Genomic DNA, 16,253 nt, shown 5'->3' with positions numbered 1-16,253 from the left:
TGCACAACAGAAAATGGGGGAGAGAAAGGAATGAAAGTACATTATTGCTGGCATATGTAAATACTACAGCCAAGACTTAAATTGCAGGCTCTTTTTCTACAACCTGTTCGCTTTCTTACACAGGTGAACAGTATGTGATGAGATGTAGATCAGAGGGTGCAGTCCTAGAAGTTTTCATAGCTAGAAGATTCTCTGTAGCTCTTGAGTTATCAATGTTGCTCACACTGACATGTTCAAAAAGTACACAAAATAGCATTGGTCACTTCAAAACATGAAGATGTGCAGTTTGCTTTTCAGGATTTCTTGTTGGCAGAAATACCAGTGTCTGAATATGCATCTGGAAAGAAAAGGTTTGTCCCCAGTCAGACCTTGTGGGTCATACTCGGCATGTAAATTGAGGGGCCATGCATGGCTCTCAAATCCCATTCTTAAGAATTACATTACTTTTTTTCCACACCATTTTTTTGTCTGCCTGGAGATCCCTAGAGGCTGTTAATGCTCAACGTTCATAAGTCTTTGATCCCAAACATCAAAAGTTTCTAAAGATGGTGGGATGACTAATAAAAGGAAATAAAAACATTTGAGGTTTGAGATCTGTCCACTGGCAAGTCTCAGACACCTTAAATGTCTTTAAATGAAAAAAGAATCTGTATAAATGAACCAGAGGATTTTGATTTGCCTTCCTGTGCACATACAAAGATCTGCTCTCCACAGGCCCCTGGATGCTTTTGGACAACGAGGCATAGATGTAAACCCAGCAAGACTTGCTTTGTCTAACAGTTTGAAACTGAAGCGACAATTGGATTATGAAGAACAAACCTTGCAACAGCTGAGTGGGGTAATCATAAGAAATGCATCCCCTTCACAACTTTGGACTCACCGTGGTCATCAGTGTAATTCTTTGTTTTGCTTCCCTTCTCATTCTAGGGAGATCCATCTGTCATTAACCCATCTCACTTAATGTGGAAGAGAATTAAATTTCTCAAGGGGGAAAACTGTTCCTTGATTACAGAAAAGAAGTCTCTCAGCACAAGTGTTCTTACTGGTAAGACAAAAGAAAGTGGTTTTGCAATATAACAAATTGAAACACCGTTTTAAGACAGGTTGAATAGAGGAAAAAAGCTCTTTCAAAAGGAAATGTAAATAAGCTCTGTAAATATTACACTAAGCTAAAATTAAAGATCAAGTTGTATCACTAAGAGCTGAACAATTTAAAGGTGCATTTGATAAATACCATTTAGCTGGTTTCATGTATGTCACACACTTCCTTCGGAGGGAACAGAAATCAGCTTAATGGAGCTGTGTTTACCTCCTGCTGACCCAAGGTGTGACTATCTCAGAGCTGGAACAGATACTGTTCCTCCACAAAAATGTGTTTCCATACACAAGCATATCTTGACTGCAGTACTACTGCTAGAGCTGGGGCTGTTTCTAGACTTCCTTAGTGATAAGATGCAGATTTGCCTATGCTGTAACATCATCACATCGAGGTTCACTTAGCTTTGGATCAGTATTATCTACTATAATTATTACACTGGCTCCATTTAACTTTTTATTTTCCTACTATTTAAATAACAGATGAATTTTTCTGTAACTCAAGAGGTCTGAGCCAGCCAATGAATCAACTGCAGCAACAGCAGCAGCAGCAGCAGCATCAACTCACCTGTGACAGTCCAGGTGAAAATTTGAAAGCAGGAGCGTTTCCCCCTCTGTTTTACAGTTCCCATTGTCAGGACTACAGTGTCCAGCCAGCTCATAAAGCATCAGGTAAGAGCTGTCAAACACAGAGATTGGAAAATGTTTTTTATTCCAATACTGATTCCATGGAAAAAGACAAACCACACAAAAAATGTGGAGGATGATAAAAATCAAAATATAGAATTAGTTTTGTGGTTTAGTGTGAAATTGTAATGTTTACATTTGCAATATATGCAAAAAGTATTTTTACCCTTCATTTCAGTTTAAACTTTAAACAGTTAAACCTTTTCACCTTGGAGGACCTGTCATCCTCCATCAATACTCTTGTCTTGTGACAAAATTGATTATTACATCTTTGTAATACAATACTTTGTAACAACTTTGTTTACCAACAGCATTGATATGGAAGTTTGTATGTTAGAGTCTTAACATGTGCCTTCTAAATTCTGAAGTAAGTAACTAAAGGGGACGTGTATCTGTTCTTTTTAGTACATAAGAGGAGTGGTGTCAATTCAGAAACCATGTCTTTTACTACAGCTTTCCTCATCTTTACCAATACAGTTCTTCTCAGAACAATCTCAGTTTGGGGGTGGAGGTGAAAAACTTCACTTGTTTGTGTGACACCCTTGCAAGCAGTTTAAGGAAGGGCAGAGCAGAGATTTGCTCTAATACCTGGAACTGCTGGTGGTTTGAAGCACGTTGACATAAAAACAGAATGAAAGTGGTGTAAACAGAAGAGGTGGGAGGAAAAAAATGCCCTTTCTGGTCTCAGCACCATAACTTACATTACTACTGTGTTCCAGGTATGACCAGTCGTTTGCTGGGGCCCTCCTTTGAACCCTACTTGTTGCCTGAGCTGACAAGATATGACTGTGAGGTGAACGTGCCTGTGCTGGGCAGCTCGACGCTGCTGCAGGGCAGTGAACTGCTCCGAGCACTGGACCAGGCGACCTGAGCGATCCCACAATGTGCCGTGGCCTATACTGTTCAAAACAGCTTCAGTTTTTAAATATATTTTTGCAAGTAGACAATTTCTAATACCAGTACACTTTTACAGGATTTTACTTAGATATTGAACCTGTCCACATTACCAAATAGTGGCCTTTGAAGTTACTCACTTTATTATTCATATTAAAAAAAATACATCTACTGTATTTTCTCTATTGCAATTAAAATGGTGTTTAGAGTGTTTGATTACCTTCCCCTTATCTCATTACCTGTAATTTATATTCTGAATGTTTTTTTTTCTTAATTTCATGCTGATAAAAAGCTGTGGTATAAATGCCTCATCATGTGATACTTTGGCTGCAGTACTGCAAATATATATTTTTATTGCCAAAGATGAATGAAAAAAATTTGATCTCCAACCACAGTTTTCTGTTGATCTGCCAAATTAAAATCCTTTGAGTCTTTCTGTTTTCCAGCATTTATTTTATTGTAACTTTAATAACTTCTGGAAAAGCATACTAAGGAAAAAATCCCAGCTTTCTGCCTCCCATCCCTTTCCTTCATTTTTATACACTTCATCGAAAGAAATGTGAATGGTGAAATTCAATGTTTGTGGGTATCTGTGAAAGTTGCACGTTTTAAGCTTTTTTTCCTCAGAAGCAAGCCACATTCTCAGCTGCTTTAACCTGGCTTAGCTCTACAGCCAAGGGAGTCCTACAGATTGGCCCCAGTGGAGGATTTTAGGCCTGTGTTTGCATTGAGGTTTCTTGTTTTGTTCTTTGTTGCTGCCTTTATTTTTTACACAAAACAGATTTTTTTTAATTATTATCTCTCTCTGGGTCAGTTGTTAATCATCTCTTGGTACTTCTGCTATTTCTGTGACACAACTACTTTAAGAGCTGTTTCTGCTAGAAATTTGTAGTATTTGTTATGATGTTGCTGATATTTCAGGAATCAGAGCAGTGGCCAGTACTAACACCTGATTAATGTTACCTGTTTTCATTTAATATGCTAGCTAGCAATATAATTGCAATATTGAATCAACAAGTAGTATTTCCCAGTGTATTAGTCTAACTCAGTTATAATTAGACAAAAAGAATTAGGGATTGCATAGCGAGATGAATAGCCAGCAGGGAGGTCTCTCATTTTTACTTGCCTTACATTAATCAGTAGCTAAAAAGTCATTAAAAGGCAGCCAGACATTTTAAGAGCTCCTTTCCAACCATCATTAATTGTTATGAACATATTGAAAAACAGGACTTTGAATGCTTTCAAAGGGTTTTGAAAGTTTAAATTACAACATCTCTAAACAGCAAAAAGTATTACAATAAAAGGCAGATGAGAAGTTCTGACTCTAAAATACATACAGAGTTAAATCTGTGTTGGGCTCCATCTTGTTTCCTCCACTGGTATAAATCACTGTAGATTCACTGAAGAAAATGAAACAGTGGCACAGGTAAAAGGTAAAAATCTGGCCCAGAAACTTAGAACAAAAATATATTTTTAAGACTTCTGAGTCTGCTGAAGCCTGGTGTATAAAATTGCTTTATATCATGCACTGACACTTGCATAGAGAGAACCTTGGGTTCGTAGAGCACTTCAGAGTTCGCTGTGTTAAGCAAGTTTTAACCACACATATAGTTAGAAAAGATAAAAACCTTTTATTATGGGTACATGATGTAAAAAAATATACTCCCTATTGTAGGCAGTCTTTCAAGAGTTCATTACCAAAAATAACCTACTCACAAAGTGAAGTTACTATTATGTGAAAAAATTATTTTAAGTATCAACATCTGGTGAAAACTGGCCATCCAGATTTGACAAATTTGCAGTGGCACAGACTTATGGCTTCAAGGATTAAAGACACTTGAATACTGCTCTTCTGTTTCTTATTTGTGTAGTTTCAGCATTAAAAATGTTATACCCTAACAGTTTACTAAAACACTCTGAAAAAATATACCATGTCTTAATATTAATCATACTTTTTATCATAATTATTTCATAATCTATATTGCTGAATTCTTAATGACAATATTATAACTGTATGGGAACTTTAACTTGATAAGGAAATGTATTTTGACACTGATACCTTATTAAAGTATACTGATCCTAAATTCTTTGTGACTCATTTGCTATGAATTTGTTACTTGTTGTATCATTGTAAAACAAAAGTATTTATTAAATTATTTATAGAAAATAAAGGTTTGCATTGATCTTTGAAGACTGAAAGAACAATCAAATGTTACCCATATTTGAGAGTTGGGAAGGAGCCTGCCAAATGTCCATACTATTGACTGCTTTTTTTTTTTTTCCTCAAATGAAGAATGCCCTGCAGACCACTGCCCTTCTGGAACTTGTCCTATGGCTCAGACTGCTGCTTCCATTTCAAAACCGTGTTTCTATCTCAGAAGCGCCTTTTGTAATGCTATCCTTACAAAAAAAAAAGAGAGGTAAAATTAAGTCCACCAAATCACAGTTTAGAGGCTGAATTGCTATAGTTCCCAACCTGAGTTTCAATGGAGAAACAGAAGCCATCATATTCTAGCAGTTTTGGCAAGCTCCTGAGTAATGGACTTCCCCATCAAATCCTTCCAAGCCTCTGCTTCACGCTGACAGTGGTCATTAATCCCAATGCTGCTGTTAAACAGGTCAGTCCTTTTCCATATAGAAAATGCTGGTTTTGCCTGTGTAATTACACTGATCACATAGTAGGACAGACACATTAAAAAAACCTAAACTTCAGCACTGTGTGGAAGCTGTTAATGTTTGACCCTTCTGATAACTGCCTTTGAAAGATGCAGTGCCCATACAGGTGCCACTGAGCTGCTCAGGCAGTAGCAAACCTTGTGAAGGGCCTGCAAAAGTGGGCTACCATTACCTCCTTTCTTAGACTGGACACTCAATAGGAGTAGAAACAAAAGCCTCGCCTCTAAATCTGTTGTAATTAACATTAACTCTACAAAATTCTTGCTTTTAAAGTATCCCCTTAGTCTTTGTACAAGTGTCCCCTAACTGACTAACTCAGCACCACAGATGCTAATCCAACTGAGTATTGAAAAAAAACATCTGAAATAGAGATTAACCTATTAAGATCACGTTCTATCTTTTGAAGAGTGCAGTAGTTAACTGTTACTATAAATTAGTGCTGTCAGGCAATATTTTTTGGGGTGTCCAAACAGCTGATTGCTCACACTCTCATACTTAGGGAGGGTCCTGCATTCACCATTCTCATGTTCAAAAGGAACATACTGATAAGTGCCTTGAGCTGCCTTTTTTCTTTCCCCCTCTACTAGGGGAAGCTAAACACTTCTCATGTTAGTGAGTTTTACTGGTTTTTCCTTACATATATGAACACCCTGGACAGCAAAACTGACAGCACAATTTACATACCCCAAAGACCCAAACACTGATCAGAAAAACAATGCAACCTACTAATTAATAGCTGGGTTTTGTTCTGCTGAACAGGGATTTCTGGCAGCTTTTTTATTATTTTTTTCTTCCCAGTAGGCCAGCAGAAGTGCTTAAAATTCAGCATACATCATCTTTCACTGCTTAAAAGCACCGTTTCTTGGCTTCAGACTTTGTAACTCTAACAGCACAGCACTGATCCCAACAATGTTGTTCAACATTCATTACATTCTGCTGAAAAATCAGCCTGTTTTGCCAAACTCTCATGACTTGGGCCAGTCTCAGACTCTTGCTGATTATCAAGTCTATCACCTTTTTAAAATCATCAAGCAAACATTTTTCCTAGAACACAGAATTCACTCAGGTAAGATTCATGATGTTTATAAAAGAAATGCTTATAACAAAATACAATAGGACATTCTCAACATGTGATTACTAATAAAAATACAAGCCCAGAAGACTTGGATAACAAAGTCCAACTGTCTTTTCACTGGAGACACGGGTTCTTTAGCCATTCTGACATCTGCAGACACTACGTGATTCGTTACACTCACTCGGAGCAGCAGGCAGAGCACACAGAAAACTAATACACAAATGCTCCCGTTCTAGGTGGTAAAGGTTTAATCTGTTACTTCTACCTGAGAAGCTTTATAAAGCTATTCACAGACATGCCACATACATTGTGAGGAGAGGGGGAAGGGTGTTGTTTTGGAGTTTTTTTAAGAGCTACATTGGAGAACTGGAAACATTCCTCTACATCTAAATAAACAGCTTATTTTTTCTTTCCCCTCCAACTCCTAATTATAGGCTTCCCAGGGGAGGAAGAAATAATTTCTAAGAAAAAAAACAAGTCCTTAATAATATTTTATTACGACAAGGTCTGTCACACACCCCTGTCCTGCTCCCTTAGCACAAACCAACACACAAAGGCTGCCTTTTGGTTTCCTGGGGCTGCATCTGATCCCACCCATGCCCACAGTTGAGGCAGGCATGAATTCTTGCTGCTCCAGACTCAAGTCATTGATATTTCCTTAGTTAACTGATACAACAAAAGCACCATCAGAAGGTTCCAGTAATTGGGACATATCACAGTTTTGAGTGTTTGCAATAAAAATGTATTTGACTAAACAAAAATTTTTTAAAAGTGAGAAACACCTTAACTACTGTTTTGTTGTTGTCGTTTGACTGAATGCCAGCTTGAAGTTTTGGGAGTTTGTGATGTGCCACAGATCTCACATGGAACATTTTCCTTGAAGAAGTCCTAAATTACTGTAATCAAGGAGTTACTTAATTCTCTTCAGTCATGCCTCCTAGTTAGGAATGTGGTTAGGATGTCTCACTAGGGAACAGTAGCATATTCATGAGCTTGGCTTGCAAGGACTATCTGTGAACCAACCAACACCAGCCCTTAACATGCTGGAAGCAGCAGCAGCTGTGTCACACCTTGGGCACAATCTGATATGGATATTCCTGCATTTTAACTGCACTTGGGTTCCATCTCAAAAAACCAAACTCCTTTTAGTTTCAGTAAAAGAAAAACAAAACAAAACAAAAACCACATCCCCCAAACTTCTCACTTGAAAAGTCTGTGTTTAGGTCTTGGAATTACAGACAAAACTAGCAAGCTAGATCCTCAAAGACACCAGCACAAGAAACCAGAGTGACTGTCACACCAGGCATATTTCAGTATTTGTGGTCTGGCTGTTAATCTTTGAAGGACTAGCACTAGCTCTAGGGACTGAAGCTGTCTCTCCACAGCGCTGGCAAAGGCAAACCAGAAGAAAACTACCTCAAGCATTGCCTCCTCCAGGCTTATTAGTGTCCCCCTCCAGTGCATAGTTCCAGGAGCAAAGGTCCTAGATAAACCACAGCAGCACAGCACCACCATCTTGATGGCTTGTTCATCCATCAAACATCAAATGTCCTCTAGTGTCTCAACAGATGAACATGTTTCTGAGCTGCAGCAAGCAACTGCAGACAATTGCTTAGTTTTGACTCATGCCCTTTCCTCTAACCATGATGCCATTCCTTCCACTAGCCTCCAGTCTATACATATGTCTATGGTTTCATAATTCTGATTTCTGCCTCACACTGCCTTCCCCTTGCCCAGCTCACCTTTCCTTCCTGACAAACCTGTTCCAATCTGTCCCAACTCTATGTAGTCCTCATTGCAGGCGGCAGTTTTCAGCAAGGATTTGGGGACTTGCAGTGTGGGTTCTTTCTCATAATGTCCTTGCCTTGGCTGCCTGTTTGATACAATGGTCAGCCAGACTCCCAGCCATTTTCACCCAAACCTCAGCTTCTCTGGTTCTTGGGTTGAACTCAAGTTAAAGATGCCCATACCCCATTCCCACTCATACCACTGGGTATAATAGATTGCAATCCTTTCCCTGACATGAAAGCAGATTTAATGCTCCAGCTCACAAGAAGTTAGTGCATCCTCCCAAGAGCTCCAATACCACCTCTGAGTCATTTCAGACATTTTTCTCAGCTTGTTCCCATTCAAGCAAGCAGTGGTGGGGTATGAATGAAAAAGGTTCTGCTGGCTCACAGAAAGTATAGTGTCTCTTTTATCAGCCCCTTGACACAATGCTTCAAGAAAAATCCCAACAAATTTCAGATGTGCACATAATTTATCCTGTAGTTTTGGAAATGAGAGCAGAGTTGAACATGTTCCCCAGATGGCTGAACTCTGATCTGTAAAGCCAGAACAAATTCCCAGCCATAAGAGGAGCAGGATGGGTTTGCTCTTTTAGTCCTCTCAGCACCACAGAACTAACACTAGTTATTTAATATAACACTATATTTGTGTCTCCCCAAACCTTCTTCCCATACAAACGCTTGTTCAGGACAAGAATTAAATCTGAGACAGAGAGGTACACATGGTTGTTAGACAGCTGCCAAATGCTGCTATGCACTTAACAGACACCAAGAAGATCACAACGGGTGTGATTTTCAAGTCCAACTTATCCATCAGTATTTTCAGCCCTGAGCAGCCTTTATTACACTCACTTCAGAGTTTGGCTGCCTGGTATTTGGAGAACCCTGGGGTGTCCCAGAGGAGAGCGATCCATGGGGTAAAACTGTCTAGTTATAACCCGTAAGTCAGAAAAATCAAAGGTTAAGACTCATGCAGGCAAACTAAAACCCACTTATATATCCACTGGAGAGAATGACAGGAAAGCGATTATAGCGTCAATTCAGCAGAGTTTTCCAGAACAAAGCTCTTTTTAAAGACATTGGCAGGAATGCATTTTCCCAGTTACAACTGTTTATGCAACTGAATTATATTTTGTATTCTCTAGTGGGAATAGAACATCAAACAAACCCAGCAGCCTGAAAGTCTTGCTCTCTTTTTCTCAAGATGTTGGTAAACACCAAATTTGAGATAGAAGGGGAAAGCACAAATACAAAAACCCCACAACTGTCAAACCCCCAGACAAAAGCACACAGCTCTTTGGCATTATCTTGTAGCAGAAGTTGCACAAATTTCTAAGTGGCAAACCACAAAAATTGCCTCATTTAATGAGCCTTATGATCAATACAAATACATATTATTGTAGTTCTGCCCCTCCTCCAAACAGCAGCCCACAACAGTATTACACTGGATCAAATGAAGCATAAAATGGGTGTCATCACCATCCATTTTTAGACCCATCCCATGACATCCATTGGCTTTTTTCCTGGAAGAGCAGGCAATACTAATTGTGTATATCGCTTCACTGCTAACACAGATAGTGATGTCCTTAACTGCAGTCCCCAGAACACACTGGAGTTCACAGAAATCAAACCAGTGGAAGTTTATTGGGAAAACAAGTTCCTCTTCTTAATTTTAACTTCAGCTGCAAACATCACAATGCGTCTTCCTGTGCCTTTCTCAACTATAGAAATGCTATTTTTTAATGTATTTACACCTTCTAACACAGGTTGTTGTTCACAACTCCCATTTTAATCTTTAGTCAGTTTTTGGAGCACACAGTATGATCTATTTCAGAGCCATTCTGATGACCACAGAAATCTCAAAGATTAAAGTGACACCAACACTGAATAATTCTTGGTGAACTTCCCCCTTCTCTCTTAAAACCTCTCTTCTGCAGAAGAGGTTGTTTAATGACAGGCAACACCCTGAACAACAACATGGTGGGCTTGCTTTTATCCAGCATCCCTTTTTACCTTCCCCAGATCCACAGCAAACAGCCAGCCAAGCACTCTGAGAAGTGGACATAAACCTGGCTATTTTATCCATCAATTTTATCTTAGTATACCTAATAAACAGTTTAACTTCTACTTGCATTTTTAGAGGGACTCCTTCAAACTCCCCCCCTTAAGCATTCTCCTGGCCTCATTCAAAACAAAGAAGAAATCATCTTAAAGTCACTGAAATACTTGTCTGGTTATCCAGCAGAGGTACCAGGAACCCATGGAATATCTGGGACTCATTGCAAAGACAGGGAACAGGGAATATTCAAGTCAACAGTACTCTCTCTCTCGTTCTTCTTTCTGCAACAGTCCCTGCTGGGCAGGGTTTGTTTGCACTGAGGTTTGTATTAGAAACACAAACACACACACAGCTAAATTACACAAATTCCACAAACCTATGCTGAAAATAAAAAATAGAGTGAAAAGTGTCCATGCCCAGCACTCAAGAGCCACAACATGTGCCTCTGGATGGCAGACTGCCATGACAGCCATACTCAAAACACTTGTCCCAAAACCTGCTCAAAGAAGTGATCCTCCTTCTTCCCCCCTTCCAATGGAAACATCTCAAAGGGAATTTTGATTCTTATAGGCAAAATCATGTCCTGATTCATGCCTAGGATATAAATCCCATGTGCCTACAAAACCTATGGTACAAAGTGGCTGCTAAGGTGCCACCATCCACAAGACCCTGAAAAATGGGTCTTCTGCAGCCTTTGGCAGGAACTCATGCTTTCCATAGGCACTCCTGGTCCTGGCATGGGAGCACTGCACAACAGGCTGTGGCTGTTCCCAGCAGACACTGCTGCTCCTTGAGTTGTGGGCCAGAAGCAAAGTGGCTGAAGAAGCTGCACATTTCATGTGCTGTCTCCAACACAGGTCACCTTCACAACACCAGGTCTACTTAGGTTTAAAGCAGGTAATGCACAATTCACTTATATATGGAGCAAGGGGGTAAATAAGCCTGGCAATGCATTACTTCCATGGTTCATGGAAATACTTTGTAGCTCTGCATTACAGAACATCATTCATGGCAAAATTTGCCTAACAGGAAATTGCCCCAGGAATATTTCCAAACCCTATGCATTCTACTTGACTAAATCCCCAAGCTTCACTGCCCAAAGGGCAACAATTTAGCACACCTCCTACACCAATATCCTACCCTATTCTTCCCCATGAGCCAAACCATAATGGCAGCAACTTGCTAGGGCTGAAAGCAGCAGGACAGGGTCCCCCAAGCACGTTTGTACTCAGCCCCTCACAATATTTCACAGTGATCACATACCTCTCCAATTTGCAGGAGCCCTCCAGCCAGACCCTTCCTTTCCTCACTACCAAGATGGCAAATTCTTCTCCTGAGAAAACAACAACTGCTCACTTTTCCACAATGTCCAACAGCATTTAGAAATCCTTTTCCAGATGCTCTTACTGGAAATGCAGACCCCACAATTACAAAAGGAGTTATGGGATCTTAACTGTACTAGTGTGACTAATCTGTGAAAGCAGTATTTCAAAATACTTCTTTGAAATACACTGAAACATACATTGAATTTTATTTTTTTTTATGGTGAGCTACATAAGAAAAAGGACGTGGACAGTCACATAGTCATGTGCAGCACTAACATTGCAGTTGGACAGACCTAGTTTTGACAGTATGAGACTCACACAGAAATAAATCAGTTCATACCCAAAGACACACAGGCTTGTGGGACTAAGCTGTTAAGAAAACTAGGCATTCAAACCCCAATTTTCAAGATAATACGTTTTAGCTATACAGTAACACTAGAAACAAGAGACTGCTGTACCTATATCACACAATGCCAGTCTAATGCTGAAAGAGAAAAATCCTTCAGGATTTCCCATCAAGATCCAAACAAACAGGTATTATTTTTTACAATAACCAAGGCAAAAGGACGGTGCATTTGAAGGCAGAAGTCAGCAGGCTACAAAGAGGCCTTTCTAAAAATAATGCCAAGTATTCTCTCAGATTTTTAAAAGGGAACAATCAGTAGCCTGTCATCCATTTCCATGCAGTTATAGCATGTTCCTGCCTAATATATCTTTTTACTGATAAAACTTATTACATCTTTGTGTTTCTCTGCTCTATTAAAAAAACAAACACAACAAACCAACCAAAAAAATCACCTGACAGGCTTGTTTGAATTTTTCAGCTTCTTAGTGTCTCCTGTTAAGAGCTACAGAAATGTAGTTTACATGCTCTGAGAAAATGAGCTACTTTGAAAACTTAACTTTTTAAACAGCTCACAGAAGATGTCTGTCATCCTTTCATTTCCAAGCAGCAGTTTGTGTAGATTTTAGTACAATCAATTCATGTCTGTCTTGTTTCATTTTCATGCTTCATTTTACAAGCCCTCTAATCAGACTAATGAGGTTGAATGTGAAGAAATCCCTTTGTTTCAAACTGAACAGCTTCTGATACCACAATATAATGGTCTTTCTTTGCTTATTCATTTCCTGTTTGCAAGTAATAGCAAAAAAAAAAAAAAAAAGACATTACAGAATTACAGAATTTTTGTGCTAAACCCTAAAGATAGAAAGCCTTCTCAGTACAACATCCCCTGTAATTTACAGGATGTCAGGCTGTATGTTCCTGTAAGGGAGTCACAGTGTCTTCCACTTTGTAAGCATGCTTAAATGAAAGTAAAATCTTATTAACTGCTTTGGGAGGGTCACAAATACGCCCTATATGTTCCAAAGCTGGGGCTTAAGAAGGTCCAGTGAGTAAATGGCCTGTCTGCAGGCAGCAGGGTGTTTGTGCTGTGCTGAGCACACTCCCACATGGAGTCATCGATTCCCTCAAGCCTGTACAGCATGTCCAGGACGTGCCTTGGGATTGGGAGCTTCCTGGCTCCTTTGCCCATCTAAATCATCAACCACACATATACAGATAACCCATGGCATGAGACAGAAGCTAGAGGTGAGGAATGGAAATTCCTACTTGGAGATTCATTACAGAGGCATCCCAGGCCACACTACAGACCCACCAGCGCTCCTCGGAGATTTTTGCCGTGTGTCAGTGGGAACACAGAGAGATGCACCAAGAGATTTAGAAGGGAATACACTCAATTATGGGACAGTACCACAAGAGGCAACACTATCTACCCTCCAACAGCTCTGATGAATTTGAAATCACAATCTGAACAATCTTGACTTTAATTTGTTCACTCTGAGGTTGGGCTTTTTTTTTTTTTTAACATCACATAAAAGCAAGGCTTGTTTCTGATCCTCAAAATGCCTGAGGAGCTGCCCAGACCACATGCTGAACAAGTGACAAGTACAATTCAGTTAGAACATCACAGAGCAATCCACCAAGTTTACTGTGAGTGTCACTAGGCCTGCTCAGAATAAATATATAAGGTTCAACTGTGGTTCAGGGTTCTCTGAAAGAAGCTGGATATGCCTGTAAAGGGGCATGGAAATGGAGAGCGGGCAAGTTTCTCTTTTTAGCTTGTAGCACGATGACAGCACAAGCAGCACAGCACCATGATTTACATCTGACTATGGTCCCATTCAAGCACAAAGTATCTATAGACAAAATCCAGGCAATCCACTTCCTCCTAAGGCTCTAAGTTGAGCATAGAAACACACTCCTGCTACAATACTTCCCAGGCTATTACAGAGGTTTTAAGTCTTTCCCAGATCACCAAGAACATTAGTGCAGCTTTAGGAATTTAGGAATTAAGAGGTACCAATTACTAACCCTCCTGCCCCCAACCAGTCCATTGAGAAGGGATGAAGATGTCAGAAGACAAATTTACACAGACTGCACGGCAGGAGCCAACACTACTCCGTATGGTCTCTGCCTGGTTAACCTTCAGCACATTCCTTGGGGAAAGGAGGAACACCACTGGTGAGAAGACAAAAAAGGCTTTACACCTCCTGCTCTTTCCCACTTCTGGAACAAAAACACCTGTCACATAGCAGGATCCTCCATATCAGCTGGAGCCTGGCTGCAGAAACAATGTGGGGAAGAGTCCACGATAGGTTACAGCACAAATCTGATGGCTGCTAGCATCACAGCATGTGTGCATGACCATTAGCCAGAGCCTACAACCACCCAGAGTTACCAGACATTCAAAAGTGTTTTTGTTTTCCTTTATAGGAAACAAACCTGAGGCCTCACTAGCAGCGCCTTGGCAGGAAAATAACTGAGAGCTGACTGATCTGAAGAATTCTGTGCAGAAAAATAATTTTAACTTTCAACTATCTCAAATGACCCTCTGATGTTTAATTAGGAATAATTAAAGAGCAAACAAAAAGCCTGAATTCTTTAATGAATACTTCATAGGTATATGCTAGTTATTTCAAACAGGAGCTCAGTTCTAGAGTGGCAGACTCCCTTTGCACAGAAACTGTAGAAAAGCAAACTAATCTGTTAAAGAAATAAAGCAAAAAGGTTTTTTCAGATTTCTTCCAAAACTGTGGTATTTTTTGTAAACAAACTGGTTAGGAAGCTTGAACAAGACTAATGACAGACAGTGATCACCCACAACCAGCCTCAAGACACAGGTGTCATTAAAAATCAACATGTAGCTTTACTGAAGTCCTTAAACATTGTTCTGCCTCTCAGATACGGGAAAAGAATAGAACTGCCTGAGCAGCTTGGGTTTAGCATAGAAAAAGAGCATTAATTAAGGAGTTGGGTTATTCCCAAATCATGCTGTTTAAGAAGCTCCATTATATCTGCTGCACTATAGGTGGTATCCATTTTCTTTCAGCAGTGTCGATGTCAGATATTAATTGAAGACCATGTAAGAAATACTCCCCCCTAAGACAAACTACCTTCTGCTGAAAAAATAGCAGTCATGTTGCTGGGAGCACTGCAAGGGAAGCTCACCGAGTGTGCGGCTGGAGAGCGGGAAATGTGGCAATGCACGCTCAAGCAACTTTTAAGCTGGAAGATGCAATATCATTTAGAGCCATCAGGGACACAGGAAAAGCAATGGAAAAGGATGATGGCACTCCTCAAGGCAAGGGAGCACAGCCTCTACCATCCTACTACACCTCCTGACTTCTCTCTGGTTTTTGGCACAATGTTTTACCAACTTGAATGTCCCTTCTGTGCTGCTGGATGCTGTTCCCACACTAAGCAGAGCAGGAGATAGTCACCACCTTGTGAGCATCCCCAGGCATGCTCATCCTCCCATGGGGCCACAGCAGGAGGACAGGACTGAGCCCCACAGCTTTGGCGCAGCTGTAAGGGCAGCAAGCCACACGCCACTGGTGAACTGGCAGACACGTCTCCTCTCCAGCAGTTGTGGGAACAGCCTGTGGAGACCTTCCTGTGTGAGGGCGCAGCTGGCACGGGGGCTGCCCCCACATCCTGCCCCCACTGCTCCAGCTGCATGGCCCAGCTGGGCACTGCTCTGGCCAGGGGAGACTGGCACGCACTGTCACAGGAGGGATGGCGGCCACAACAGAGACGGCCAAAAAGCAGCTTGGAGAGAGAGGAGAAGTGAACACCACCACCCCCACCACAACATCGCACCTCTTCTTAGAAAGTCTGTACCCCAGAACGATACAGGGGCTCACCTTCTCTCTCCATGGCCACAAGAGCCTCCTGGGTGCACCAAAAATCACCAGGACAAGTGGCAGGAGCATCAGGTGTAGCAGCAGGACTGAGAAATAGTGACCAGGCCAAATAATCCCCAACCACAGCTTTTGCTTTATTTTAGCACCAGGTCTGCAGACCTTCTGAGGGTGCTGAGGGAGGTCCTGAAGGTTATTCTGGATGCTAGGTTCAGAAATTGAGTGGCTGCTCTGCACGGGGAACAGCAGATTCCTGGCTGCTGACTGTGGGAAGGAAGGAGGCTCTGCAGCCACCCTGGGAAGCACCCAAGGTGTGGAAGGATGAGGGGGACAGGGATCCTGTCCTCCTTGCCTCACTGGTCCCTTCAGATTTGAAGATCTCTGGTGCAGGGATTTTCTTCTACATGCTGGTTTTCTAAGTATCTCCAAGAATGATACCTTGAAGGCATTTG

General features: G+C 40.8%; 1 protein-coding gene and 1 long non-coding RNA gene across 6 annotated transcripts in view; one reads left to right on the top strand and one right to left on the bottom strand.

Annotated features, from left to right (window-relative positions):
• EPAS1 (endothelial PAS domain protein 1) overlaps positions 1-4,760 on the top strand; it is a 76,388-nt gene extending 71,628 nt beyond the window's left edge. For all 3 annotated transcript variants that reach the window (XM_086878381.1, XM_086878379.1, XM_086878380.1), the window contains exons 13-16: positions 715-838; positions 928-1,045; positions 1,579-1,767; positions 2,502-4,760. In XM_086878381.1, coding sequence (XP_086734507.1) covers positions 715-838; positions 928-1,045; positions 1,579-1,767; positions 2,502-2,653 — 583 coding nt within the window. In that variant the 3' untranslated portion in view covers positions 2,654-4,760. The remainder of the gene's footprint in view (positions 1-714; positions 839-927; positions 1,046-1,578; positions 1,768-2,501) is intronic.
• The window catches only part of LOC111927605 (uncharacterized), a 142,126-nt gene that overhangs the window by 42,658 nt on the left and 83,215 nt on the right, over positions 1-16,253 (bottom strand). The window lies entirely within an intron of this gene.

This window comes from Cyanistes caeruleus, chromosome 2 (genome assembly GCF_971803275.1).
Source record: "Cyanistes caeruleus chromosome 2, bCyaCae1.hap1.1, whole genome shotgun sequence".
Classification (NCBI taxonomy): domain Eukaryota; kingdom Metazoa; phylum Chordata; class Aves; order Passeriformes; family Paridae; genus Cyanistes; species Cyanistes caeruleus.
The sequence above is the reverse complement of the archived record's forward strand: the minus strand, read 5'-3'. Positions and strand labels throughout refer to the sequence as shown.